The 14664-nt window shown below is 40.4% G+C and overlaps 1 protein-coding gene across 6 annotated transcripts in view; it reads left to right on the plus strand.

The window, feature by feature from the left end:
• AIPL1 (AIP like 1 HSP90 co-chaperone) overlaps positions 1 to 14664 on the plus strand; it is a 175740-nt gene that overhangs the window by 18101 nt on the left and 142975 nt on the right. For 3 of the 6 annotated variants that reach the window (XM_073565571.1, XM_073565574.1, XM_073565576.1), the window contains exon 2: positions 6328 to 6507. The exons of 1 other annotated variant lie outside the window; for it this stretch is intronic. In XM_073565571.1, the coding sequence (XP_073421672.1) occupies positions 6328 to 6507 (180 nt within the window). The remainder of the gene's footprint in view (positions 1 to 6327; positions 6508 to 14664) is intronic. 2 more of the 6 variants (XM_073565572.1, XM_073565573.1) reach the window with 2 other exon arrangements.

Raw genomic sequence — 14664 nt, forward strand, 5'->3', positions numbered from 1 at the left:
GGAATTTAGCCAGACCTAGATTTATATTCCCTCCCCACCAAGATCTCTATTTCAATCGCTACCTATATACCTAAATCTCCTAGCGTCCTAGCTCTGTGTATGAAATAAGTGTAGAGGGATGATCAAAATTCAGGTCTTGTTTAAAGAGAAATTCCCAAATGGCAACTGTAATGTTATGTATGGTGGATATGCCAAAGATTACTGATAGATGTGGATGCTTCCTCTGGGCCATTATCTTTCTTTAATGATCCTATTTGTGTGGAAGTTTGAAAAACTGACAAGCCGTATTGCTCATCAATTTTCAGAACTCCTGTACAAAGAAATGGAAAGAGAAGAACATGCACAGCCACCACTTCATTCCTGGTGACGTGCGACAGGAGACTACTCTACAACTAGATGTAAGTTTCAGCTGTCAGACTTGCATCTATCTAATATTTATGGCATATTTTGTCAAAATGCCATAATTGTCCCAGATGGGAATAACCCTTCTAAGCTGTTTTTTTGCTTTCAGAAGTCCACTTTCCCCAGGTGGTTTGTTGTCACATCTCCGAGATCTCCTATGGTGATGTCTACTCCTGTCACAAGGCAATGCCATAGTCATTCTGCTAGTGGCTATGGTGATGGGGAAATGTCTGGAATGGAAGATTTGGGCATCTCATGGTCTGTCCCATCACTAAGACTAGAATGCCTGGGATGTGTAGTGCTATTCTGTTCCTCAGTAGGGGTGTGTGTGCTAATCAACTCCCTGCTTTGTCCGATAGGATAGTACTAACTCTTATTAAAACTTACTGCTGTGGGTTGCCAGATATAGTTTTATTGGCCTGGTTCACACTTTACATCCCTTGATCACAGCTCCTGATGTTTTTGTGCTTTTTCCTTTTATAGACCTCATCCTGTTTCCTGACTATTCTTTTATCTTCTGATTTTCTACCTTGACTTCCCTCCTGAATCTGACTCGGCTTTCCAGCCACTTCTGCCATCCTGCATCACCGGCCAACAGCTGACTCTGTGACCCCAACCCAGAGGTCCCTGTGTTAGTCCAAATCCCTGTATAGCTGTAATGGGTGAAGTCCAGGGTATCCCCAAGAATCTGGTAAATGGAGTAGCTTGTGCTAATTCTGCCTGTGGTAGCCATTTTTCAGGCTAGCAGGTGATCCCTAACAAACTTGGGTTGTGTTTGCTTAAAAAAAATCATCCACTCGACCATAGTCACTGAGCTCGTTTAATGGCTGCAGCTCTGACATCACGTCGACAGTGCTGCAGCCAATCAGTGTGCTCGGCATATCTAAGCGGCTCATGACATCTACTCAACTATAGTCACTGAGCTCACTTAACGACTGCTGTTATGGCATGATGTCGACAGTGCTGCAGCCAATCAGTGTGTTGAGCTTCTGTAGGCGGCTCATGACATTTACTCGACCATAGTCGCTGAGCTCACTTAACGGCTGCAGTTCTGACATCACATCGACAGAGTGCAGCTGACTAGCTAACTCAAGGGCTCTCCCAGAGTGGAGGACACGAGCCGCACTGATTGATGTCATGTCGACAATGCTGCAGCCAAGACTGAGGGCAATAACAAACGATGGAAGCAGCAGTGGATACCCAGAACTGGACCCAAGTAGGGGAGGAATAAAGCACCATTTATTTTATTAAAGAACAGTCTTTTTTTTAAAAGCTAGCAAACCGTGCCTGGGGACAGAGTTTTTCTAAAACTGGAATACTCCTCTAACCTTTTCCCTATCACTGTTTCATAACATCAGATGCTCAAGATGATTAATATAACTATAAAAGGGGTTTTCTGGTTTTAATAAAACATTTTCAAAGCCCTATGGATGGAGCAGAAAGAGTCAAAGTAGAGTCTTTTTTTTTTCCGGAGGACCTGGCTTGTCCATTTGATGGCCAATGATTTTAACGGACAGCATGTACTGCTTTATTTCCCAAATGGTGCCACTGAAGAGAAACAGAACTGATGATCCTCAGCAAATTACTGATGATCCCTGTGGTCCCAGCAGTGAAACTCATAGTGATTAGCTTATTTTTAGTGGATTCTTGTTAGGACAGATTCACACATTTGACATTTACTGTCCTAGTATGAACTATGATGTTCATGATGACTGCGGGAGTCCTGATCCCAATGCAAAAGCCTTATAGGTATATATGAGGCTGTAGAGCTCAGGCAGGAGACCCTCAGGTAATCCGAACATAGCGATCTGTGCATGGATCGTAAATGTGAAAAACGTCTAATAAAGAAGACCGTGATTGCTGAAACTTGCTAAGTGAGAATAGCTTGAAGTACTCTTCTGTAGTAAATGTGACACTTCATAGTATTTGCATAAACTTTTATCCTATTAATAATGAATCTTTACTTTATTGTAAACTAAATAGAATTTCAAACTGAAAACAAACTGAATCATTTATACAAAATTTCCCAAGATTATGACAGACCGATTGGATGGACAACTCAAAATTCAGATATAAATACTGGAAAAAAAGAGCTAAAGGCTCATGGAGTATAATCCTAAAATATAGAATTTTTTATTGAAGCATATTAAAAATGATAGACTGAATAAAGTGCGTAATTTTTACTTTGTTTCAATAACAAATTCTATATTTTAGGACTATACTCCATGAATACCAACTGAGAAATAAAAGTTTGGAGAAATTTAGGATCATCGATACACAGCCACAAGTGATAAATTCATATGTCATTGAATAGAAATCTTGATTAATTTAGTAATAATGTTCAAGACCTACAAAATAATGGCCTAACATTATCACATAAGAACATCTGAAATAATCAGGGAGAACGGAAGTTACAAAAGAGAGATAAGAAATATAAAATGATTTTCCGCTAGTTTAAGAGTAATAGCTCAGTGCAAAGTATAGAAGATGCAGAGATACAGTTCAGAATGGTGTAATTGCACAGATGCCACATGCACTTATGAGATCAGTAAATCACTGCAGGATCTCAATGGGTATCAGCAGCAAATAGTGAGGGACCAACAATGGCGCTTCCTTCCTTAATTTGTAGCAGTCTGTTTTGGCTTAGTGTAGCGTCCACAAAACTCGATTGCTTCTATATATGTATCAAGGCATTAAAATATTTATTTAATTTTATCTGTGAATTATAATTTTCAGAAATGTGTAATTTTTATAATTATTCTTTTTGGTGTTACACCCCTTTAAGCCGTCTCCATGTCCAGAGTGTCTGGTAGTTGTCACCTCAATATGGCGCAGTATCTCCACCTGATTCTTGGCAGGAACTCTAGGGGAATGCAGAAGAGGGTCTTCCTCTTATGTCAGGGGTCGACTCAGGAAACTACTGTCTAAACTCCATACACACCCACAAGAGATGCAAGTAACACAACCTAACTTACATTCATTTATAGGGGATAAATGGTGAAAAATGCAGGGGGATAACAAGAAACAGCAAAGCAAATGATACCACAAACTCAGAAGATATGTTATTCCTCCTCAATTGTAAAGTGCTGCGGAATATCTTGGCACTATATAAAAAAAATTATTATTATTCTCTTAAAAGTACATGATGTGCTTTGCAGCAGGCTTAGATGCTAAGAATAAACCTTTGCCTTTAAGTGATTGCTTAGGCTGGTTTCACATTTGCGTTAAAACAACGCTGCGCCCTGCAGCATGTTGCATTTCGGCGCGCACGGCGCACCGTCAAAAGTGCGCAGCACGCTACTTTCACACTGGCAGCACATGATCTGCGCACCCTATGCTAAAGATAGGGTGCGCCGATCACATGCGTGCAAATGCGAAAGTAGTCGGTGATTCCGGATGGGGCGGGCAGGGAGCCGGCTCGGGGCGGGGCTTAATGACGCAGGGCGCAGCGTTGTTTTAACGCAAATGTGAAACCAGCCTTACACACTCCTAATTGATAACACTGATGAATCTGTCATCTGTGGCACCCTACATCTTTACCACCACAAAAGGGATAAATACAGTATGTACTGTTTTGTATGTGTTTTGTGAGCAGTGGGAGTTATGCTATCTCTGCTAGAGACCACAACACACACACATACAATTTACCTCACTCCCTTACTTGTCTGAAGCTTAGAGCTTTGCAGACATACCTTAACTGGGAGGGGGAGGAGTCAAGAGTTGTTGTTTTGAGTGAAGAAGGAGGAAGAGAACGCTCCTGGAAGCCATGATGACATGTGGTCCCTCCAGGAGTGAAGCTAATAAGAATCAGGGAGTCAGCCCCTAGGCCATCCATGCTTTCAGAGCAGGGTGGTAAGTTGAGAGACTGTGTGAGTTTATACAACCAACAGTGGAGTGTTTTTCCCGGAAAAACTGCAGAAAACAAAACTAGGATCAGTGAAGGATTGTGCAAGAAGAGCTTCACACAGGAACCAAGCTGCAAGTTGCCAGAAGAGGAAAACACAGTGAATAGAGGCTATACTAGAAGTTCCAAACTCTGGGAAGCCTTGGTCCCTGAAGGGATTAGAATAGCAGGAAGCTTACACTGAGTCACAGCAGAGGGAAGGATAACTCCCATTTTGCAAAGCAGACTGTATCCTGTGAGAGTTCTAATATCTCCTCTGAACTGCACCTGAACTACAGTAAATGATAAAGTGATTATCCTTGTCTCCTGCCTTATTACTCAGTGCCTTCTACTTTCTTCACAATCTCTGGGGGTCAGCCCTGGTTGGAGAGGGTTAAACATCTGCACTGCCATCACCATCTACTCCCCCAGGGATCATCTTGCAGTGCCAGCTTTACTACAGTTGAACACTCCAACTGGCATCACGAATCACTACATAAACTTTATTCCCATTCAATTCTACCCCTTTTACATGACCGCTTGGGGCCACGGATCGGGTCACTGCCACTGTGACATATCCCTTTAAGATGGCCGGCCGGGTACCGAGTATCCCACAGCCCCTGGGGCGCGTCACATACCCTGGACATATTTGACCTATTAATATGGGTATACAGGTAATAGAAATGTTACACTAGTCCTACCTGTATGCTTCATATTGATGATCTTGATGCTGAGAAATGTTATATTCTGTCTTTATGCTAATTATTCCTTCCAGGCTCTGGGACATGCGGTGACTGGAAGATATGCCTGTCTCCTGTCCTCATTGTAATACTACCCTCCTCACGATCCACCAGCGGTGGTTAACTAGTTTTGACATATTGTGTACTGGAAAATGAGAAAAAAATTCCAAGTGTGGTGAAATTGCAAAAAAAGTGCAATCCCACAGTGATTTTTTTTTTTTTTTTTTTTACCATGTTCACTAAATGCTTAAACTGACCTGCCGTTATGATTCTCCAAGTCATTACGATTTCATAGAAACCAAACCTGTCTAGGTTCTTTTTTAAGTGGTGAAAAAAATCCAAAGTTTATTAAATAAAAAAATTGTGCCATTCTCCGAGACCCGTAGCGTCTCCATTTTTCATGATCTCGGGTTGGATGAGGGCATATATTTTGGCGCCGAGCTGACGTTTTTATTTATATCATTTTAGTGCAGATATGATCTTTTTATCGCCCGTTATTGCATTTTAATGCAATGGCAATGTTGTGGCGACCAAAAAAAACGTAATTCTAATTCTGACGTTTTGACTTTTTTACTCGCTACGCCGTTTAGCAATCTGATTAATCCTTTTTTTTATTGATAGATCGGGCGATTCTGAATGCAGCAATACCAAATATGTGCGTGTTTGATTTTTTTATTGTTTTATTTTCAATGGGGTGAAAGGGGGGTGAATTGGACTTTTCTATTTTTCTATTTTTTTTTTAACTTTTGGCATGCTTCAATAGTCTCCATGGGAGACTAGAAGCTGCCATAATCCGATCAGCTCTGCTACATACAGGTGATGATCAGATTGCCTGCATGTAGCAGAAAACCTCACTTGCTATGAGCGCCATCCACCGGGCGGCGGTCACAGCAAGCCGCCAATAACAACCATAGAAGTCTCCAGGAGACCTCTGGTTGTCATGCCAACCCACCGGTGACCCGCAATCACGTGACGGGGTCACCAGTGGGCGGATTTATGGCGCGATGGCCAGAAGTGAGCGTTAAATGCCGTTGTCAGAGTTTGACAGTGGCAATCCCAGCACATGTCACCTGGTTAAAACAGCTGATATGTGTCAGGAAAGATGTCGGCTCTCTGCCAGAGTCCACACCAAAGGGAAAGAAGCGACCTGAGCTGTACTAGTCGCGAAGGGGATAATAAATTAGTTTTGCAGAAAAAAGTTAAGTGTGAAGGTGTATATATTTTGTCAGCTTTGCTTCTCAATACTGCGTTATTCTTCATAGAAATAGTCTTTAATATCAACGTTGTCTCTGGCTTTAATAGGTGACATTCCATTTTCGGACATTAAAATGTGACAGTGATAGAACGGTTATTGATGACAGCAAGAAAGTGGGAGTTCCGATGGAAATCATTATTGGCAACATGTTCAAGCTGGAGGTATGGGAGATCCTGCTCGCGTCAATGAGGATTGGTGAGGTGGCTGAATTCTGGTGTGACGTCACAGTGAGTATCTTAAATCCTAGTCCTTTAATTACTTATATTAGTAAAAAATCAAATGTTAATCAGTAAATTAAATGAGTATCTGGTCCTTGGTACATTCTTTAACACAAAGTTGTTTTTTTTGTGATTTTATGTCAACTTTTATTAATACTATTATCTTCTATAGTCAGTAGCCCAGGATCAGTTTGCTCTATCTGCTGATAATATTGGGCACACTCTAGCCACAGGCACTAAAGAGTCTAAAAATAAATTCAAATTTATTTAGAGGCAGATCCTGACAGTGTGTCACAGCCATTATCATCTGGGTATGGGGTGGGCTCACCTTGAGCACACTCCATACACTCAATCCCAACTTGCATCGTATCAATCAGTTCAAGACCAATCCATTTACCCTTTCATAACCAAGCACATTTTTGGGGTTTTTCATACATGTGATTTAATTACTTCCATCCATAGACTTTAAAAATCCCAGTGGTCTCACTTCTACTCTGCAGTGACTTTCTAAAATGTCACTATAGAACAGTAGCTGTGGGAGTGGGAAGAGAGCTGTCAGAGACAGCCAGAGTCCCCATAGAGAAGGCACAGAGGATTTATTATGCAGTAATAAAAAATCACAGACGGTGCTTTTTCACCCATACACTGGGGTCATATGATCACCATGTTTAGTGACAGAGAAAGAGTTGCTGGGTTGTGGGAGATTCAAACAATTCTGCTATGTAGCCAGGATGCTGCATTTCCCTTGTAACTGGGGCTAATTTACCAGTCCCAGCTACAGGAGAAATTGGAGGAAAATAAAAATAGTTCAGTATTTCAATACTCCTCAAAAGTCTTTTATAGCCTTATGGCAGGGTCACAATATATGACATACATGAAAAATAACTAAAAAAAAAAAAGTAAAAGTTAAATAATAACAATAAAAAAATGCCACTGTCAATCCAAATCGCTGTTGACAGCCCGGACCCGGTAAAAAGTGTTCAATAAACAAATATTTGTTAAAGAAAGGGGACCACATTTTTAAATGAGTATTAGTGGTCCTGAGCGGTCATAAAAGCAAAAATAAAAAAATGGGAAAAACAAATAGTCACGGGGCATTATTTTTATGTCATTTTTATATTTCTTTTTTGATGATCTCAGGAGAAAATGAAAAGAAAAGAATAGGAAAACATGTGTATTTTTATTTTTTGCTTTATTTTCTTATGACAACAAAGGACCACTAAAACATTTTAAATTTCGTTCCCTTTCCAAAGAAATCATTTTTTATATTGGACAAATTTTTCCAATGGGGCCAGGGCTAGAAACAGCAATTTAGAAAGGCAGTGTATCTCTTTTTATTGTTCTTTCAATGCTTTTCTTGCCATTTCATTTTTGCCATTGTTATTTACTTTTTAGTTATTTTATACAATGTGCCTCCGAAAGGTTTGAAAATACTTTTTGAGGGATGAGACATTTTAATACATCAATACATTAATTTCATTTTGGTAATTTCTCTTGTAACTGCAGCTGGTATATTATACATGTATATATGTATTGCAGCACTGTTTTCTAAGACCCAGAAGCTCCTGCTCCCTCCCTTCACCTAGTGATCACATATTCACTGGGTTCAGAGATGAAAGTAGGGTAAGTGCTTCTTAATCTGTAAATACAAATTATTAGGAAGCACTTACGCTTTGTATACAGAAATTTTCAGGGTAAACATAATAAACCATGTTTATCTTCTCTCTGGGGAGTCCAGCTGTGTCTGAGAGTCAGTTTCCCTCCCCCACAGATGCAATATCTTGTGAAAGATGAATAGACTGCATTGACGTTTTAGAACATCAGTGCAGGAAAAAGAGATGACTGAATCTGTGGGCAGTTCAGAAGTAGTTAAGGAACTTGTTCAGTTAATTTTCATCCATGGGCACTGTTTGGTATTGCGCTGTAGTCACTTCCCCATGTCCATTCTCTCCCGTTGCTCCCCTTTTCTACTATTGTCCACGGCTCTGGCATCACAACTACAATGTGGCAGCTAATAAATCAGCTTAGCATTCTTGCCTGTGTTGATTTAGTGCACAGCTGACAGTTGCTGAATTTGCTGATTGACTACCACTCTGTTGACATAACATCAGCTCCGCAGTCACTGGGTGCAGTGATGGAGACTAGCTGGAGGACATGGGGATGGTAAGTGCAGTACATTTGTTTTTTTTTATACCGAACTGCACATGGGAACAAAGTCTAACTGAAAGATTGATGGACAAAAAAAATAACCAAGGTGGATTTGGACTATGAAAAAATCTACTGCTGATTTTAACTCCACTGCTGTGTCTTTTTGCAGTCACGTGACATTGTTGTGTATATGTATTATGTTTTTTTATCTTCTTTTTATTTGGATACATTAGCTATGAACAACCACTTTTCCAGTAGTGGACAACCCCTTTAAAAGGAATCTATTAGCAGTTTTTGCTATGTAATCTGAAGACAGCAGGAGATAGAGGCTGAAACACAGAATTCAGGGATGTGTCATTTGTCAAAGTGTGTGCTGTAGTTTACTAACTGTGAATGATTTGTCACTAAGAAGTTTACATTTCTTGATTAGTCCAACAACTAAGCAACTCATTGTCTATGGACTTTGTACATGGAGAGGCTGGTGTGGGCGGGGTTAGCTGTGGTGTGGGCAGGGTTAGCTTTCTCAGCTCTGCTTCATTGCTTAATCTGAAAGCTCTGATTGTGTCAGAATGGCTGCACACAGTAATCTAAATGATACATCGTTGGATTCAGCTTCTCTTTGCCTACATTATGCTGCTCTCAGATGAGGTAGCATAAACCTGCTGGCGGATTCACTTTAAGCTTGCCCATTATTCCAGCTAAAAACACATTAACTTCATGAACTGATTGTTCACTTGCTTCCTCCTTGACTTAGTGAATATTTTTACATTATTCTTAAAATGATTTTGTCACTTCTATGCGCACTGCGTGAAGTATGTCTGGGCTTATTTCTTTAGTTCCTGTTGTTTTGAATAGTTATAAACACTTTTAAATAGTTATTTTTACCATTTATTTCCTCCCTTGTGATTTCTGCATGTATGAAAGTTCAGCACCAGCCAGAAGTACATATATAGAGCAGACCCATTATGTGAAATAAAGTTTTTAAAGGTCACCAATGGAATAATATTTCCAGGCATTTATTGTCCGTTTACCGTAAATATAAAAAAAAATTGCTTTCTTTTAGGCAAAGTGCCAGGAGTGCACAGTAAGTGGTATCACAAAGAGGTAGAAAGCTTTTTACTGGAGCTAGCATTTACCTTCTTCAAGTAAAATACAAACATAATAGAAAAATACAGTATAAATGTGCAGAAAATGCTTCTTCAACAAGCCATAATAAAATGCTGATATCCATGAAGACGAAAGCAGCTTACATATAAGAAATGTCTTTTGAAAGGAAGTAGTTTTAGAAAAAGTTTTTTTTACATTGATCTAGTGACAATATAACTTAGATGTTAACTTGTATAGGGTAAGTAACTTTTGAGTAACGGAAAAGCCAGCTAAATTATATTAAAGCCATAATCAGAATCCTAAATAAAGGCTGGGGTGGTGTTTGCACTTTTTAAAGGGAATCTGTCACTAGGTTTTTGCTGCCCCGTCTGAGAGCAGCATGATGTGGGGGAGGAGACCATGATTCCAGTGACATCAGTGTCTCTTGTGGGTCTGCTTAGTGTAGTTTGGCTACAATCACTGTTTTCTCTGCTGCAGACATAGCAGTTTCTCTGAATGCTGCGCTCTGTATAACCCCGCCCACACCTCAGATTGGCAGCTTTCTGTGAAAATTGTGCATAGGTAGAAAGCAGCCAATGAGTGGTGGGGGCAGGGTTATACAGAGATCATGAATATATAGGACTACATGGCAGTAGGTTTACTATTTTTATAAATAACACATCTTGTCCGTAAGTATTCAATATACCCATAAAAAGTGGGCTGCACTTCACACAGAAATATACTCAAAAAACAATTTTGCTCCTGATAAAGTAACTAGGTACAAAAATAGAAGTGACCAATAACACTTTTGCAGCTTTAAAAACATAACATTTATTAGATGAAAAAATAAAAACATTTAAAATTTCAGAAAAAGGTGCTGGAAAAGAAGGTACGGGTAAAAATAATCAATAAGTAGCAGCTAAATATACTGTACAATGTTATTTGACTCTAATTCCATTGTAAATCATGTAACACTCGGTTAAACAAAAAAAAATTAAACAATCATCCAATAATTTCTAAAGTGCCAGTGCCAAAAGATAAGTAAGAATAAGAAAGTGCGAATAGTGGTCAAAAATTTGATTCAAGCACCTGCGCTAGCGTGATCACATAACGCGATCCAAAAAAGGCAGTTGCGCTAGCGCAGTCCGTTTAACGCATACGTTGAACGGACAGCCCTAACGCAATCCGAGCCTGGCCTAAGAGACACATCATTGAAATCAGGGTCTCTGTCCCTACATTATGATGTTGCTCTCAGATTAGATGGCCAAACTTGGTGACAGATTCCCTTACACTTTTTTTATTTGTCATATTTTCTAACTGTGTTATATTATACTTTAAAAAAGGTATTGAAATTCCTGGCGGAGCCTCTTGCTATACATATTGGCCTTATTTATTAAAAAGGTTTAAAAACTAAAGCCATCTTTGCTGCTCATAGGAATCAATAACAGCACAAGTTTTATTTTTTTTTAAATGGCACTGGTAAAATAAAATTTTATTATTTATGCTCACTTATATAGCGCCATTAACTCCACAGCGCTTTACAGAAATCAGTTTCAGGCTACGTGCACATGTTGTGGAATTGCCACGGAAATTGCTGTGGGAATTCCGCAACTCCCTGCCGCGGGAAATACGCTAGAATTACGCATGTGTAATTCCATCGTATTTCCCACGTTTTAACTAGTGTTTTGCAAGAGTAATTAGCTTGCAGAATGCTAGCGTTTTCCAAGCGATCTGCAGCATCACTTGGAAAACTGATTGACAGGTTGGTCACACTTGTCAAACATAGTGTTTGACAAGTGTAACCAACTTTTTACTATTGAGGCGGCCTATGCGGCATCAGTAGTAAAAAGATATAAAGTTAAAAATAATTTTAAAAAAATAAAAAATGGTGTATTTCTCACCATCCGACGTCCCACGCAGCATTCTCGATCCTTGCGGTGCTCCCGGCAAGTCCCATTCTCAGCGATGCCTTGCAACATTGACTTTTGATGACATAACGGTCTCGCGAGACCGCGACTTCATCAAAGGTCATTGTCGCAAGGCATCACTGGGAACGGGAGTTGGCAGGAGCATCGTTGAGGCCTGGGAACACTACGGGGGACACCAGAACGTGAGAATAACAACATTTTGTATTTTTATTCTATTTTTTACAGGGATATGGTACCCAGAGCCTGGAGGTGAATCTCCTCTCCTCCAGACCCTGGGTACCATCTGCACATTTTCTGCTTACTTTGCGCATGGTGGCCATAGCCACATGCGGAAAGTAAGCGGAACAATGCTTTATTATGTGTGCGGAATTCCCGCAATTCCATACAAAGAATGAGCATGCTGCATATTTTTCCGCAATGCGATTTTGCCATGGAAAAATACACAGCAGTAGCACAGCATGTGCGGAATGCCATTGATTACAATGGCTTGCTTATTTTATGCATTTTTGCATCGAAAAAACGCAGCAAAAGCGCATGAAATCCGGGGGAATTCCGGACGTGTGCACACAGCCTCACTCTCCCCATTTGGGCTCACAATCTAAATTTCCCATTACTATGTGTTTAGAAGGAAACCTCTGCAAACACAGGGAGAACAGACTCCTTGCAGATGCCGTCCTTGATGGGATTTGAACCCGGAATCCCAGTGCTGCACGGCTGCAGTGCTAACCACTGAGACACCATTCTATGATTGGTTGCAATAGGCAAAAAGACATTTGTTTTTTTTTGTTTTGATAAATCTGGCCCATTTTTTGTGGGTTTATATCAGTGTTGCAATGGATAAGTATATTTTTCATCTGGTCCCACTCCCAGAAGCTTAAAGGGAACCTGTCAGATGAGAGTACGCTAACAGTAACGTATAAATAGGATGAGTGCAATGGTAGAAAAAAAATTGCTCCAATGTTATTCAATGAGTCAGTGCTGATCTGCGAGTTTTTCCTCAGCTGAGATCGGGATGAGGAAAAAATGGCAGCATGCTACGAGTGGCTGTAGGGTTCGTGGGCCGATCTGGGGGGTGGGGGTGGTCCCTCTCCTTACCACGCAGAGATGTAACAGAGACAAGATGGAGGCAGGTTCTGGGTGCAACAGGTCCAAGTTTATTTTCACTCGCTATCCGCCTGACGACCTCAGAAGCACACCGCACTTCCTTCACCTCACGGATCTTCGTTTCCAGGGCCACTTCCCACACACCGTACGTTACACTGGGGACATGTATGCATACACCGTCCCCTCTTCACTCGTCGATGCTCCTGACAGGTCTGTCACTGTGGCCGCCTTAGGCCCGTAAACCAACAGCGCTTCTACTGTTCAGTCGTCCTGTCAAATACGGTGTCTTACACCCAGTGCCTCGTCCCTTCTGTGGTTCTTCCTGTCAGGACCACCCCCCTGACGTTCTCTCTCCTCAGTCCCCCTGGTCTAGTTCTCCTTAGAGAGCACGAACTGTGCTAAAATGGAAAAAGAGGGAGGCATATCTAAAGAAGAATATAATGCTGTCTGCAGAACCTGCAGGGCACAAATCAGATTATCTAAAGCTGAAAATGAATTGAGGCTTACAAGAGATGTCAAAAGCAATAATAAAGGATTTTGGGGATATGTCAAAAGTAAAAGAAAAGTCAAAGATGCTATAGGATTTTTACAGGATGAAAATGAAGAAATGGTAAGACAGGATGTTGAGAAGGCTTAACTTTTAAATTCCTATTTTGCATCTGTTTTCTCTCAGAAAGGAAATGTAACATCAACTGTTCTTCACTGTCCTATTAAGGGAATAGAAGAATCCAGGATATCTATAAACAGAAAGATAGTGAGGAAACACTTAGCTAACCTAAATGAATTCAAGTCTCCAGGTCCAGATGAATTACACCCCAGAGTACTGAAGGAGATAGCAGAAGAAATTTTTGAACCCCTCTCCATAATCTTTGAAAATTCTTGGAGAACAGGAGAAGTGCCAGAAGACTGGAGAAGAGCAAATGTTGTTCCTATCTTCAAAAAGGGGAAGAAGGTGGACCCAGGCAGCTATAGGCCGGTGAGTCTGACTTCTATACCAGGAAAGATCTTTGAACAAATTATTAAACAACATGTATGTCAGTACCTGGATAAGAATGAAGTGATTAAACAGAGTCAGCATGGGTTTGTAACTAATGAGTCATGTCAGAATAACTTAATTTCCTTCTATGACGGAATCACTGATTGGGTGGATCAAGGAAATGCTGTAGATATAGTATAACTTGACTTCAGCAAAGCATTTGACAAAGTCTCTCATACAATCCTTATTGAAAAAATGACTAAGTATGGAATGGACAAGGCAACTGTTAGGTGGATTCATAACTGGCTTAGTGATCGGACCCAAAGAGTGGTCATAAATGGCTGCACATCCAGTTGGAAGAATGTCTCAAGTGGGGTACCACAGGGCTCTGTCCTGGGCCCTGTATTGTTCAACATCTTTATCAACGATTTAGATGAAGGAATTGAGGGTAAACTGATTAAATTTGCTGATGACACAAAGCTAGGAGGGATAGCTAATACTAGAGAAGAGAGAGAGGATTCAAAAAGATATAAATAAACTGGAGAAGTGGGCAGCAACTAACAGAATGGTTTTTAACAGGGAGAAATGCAAAGTACTACATCTGGGCAATAAAAATGAAAAAAGCATATACAGAATGGGAGGAATAGGGCTAAGTGACAGCACATGTGAAAAAGACTTGGGTATACTAATAGATCACAGACTGAATATGAGTCAACAGTGTGATGCAGCAGCAAAAAAGGCAAATGCAATTCTAGGATGTATTAACAGAAGCATACAGTCTATATCACGTGAAGTCATTATTTCCCTCTACTCCTCTTTGGTCAGACCTCATCTGGAATATTGTGTCCAGTTTTGGGCACCACATTTTAAAAAAGACATCAACAAACTGGAGCAAGTTCAGAAAAGAGCGACCAGAATGGTGAC

The sequence above is a fragment of the Dendrobates tinctorius genome, unplaced genomic scaffold (assembly GCF_039654945.1).
Source record: "Dendrobates tinctorius isolate UK_male_01 unplaced genomic scaffold, ASM3965494v1 ptg000016l, whole genome shotgun sequence".
In the NCBI taxonomy this organism is placed as follows: Eukaryota; Metazoa; Chordata; class Amphibia; order Anura; family Dendrobatidae; genus Dendrobates; species Dendrobates tinctorius.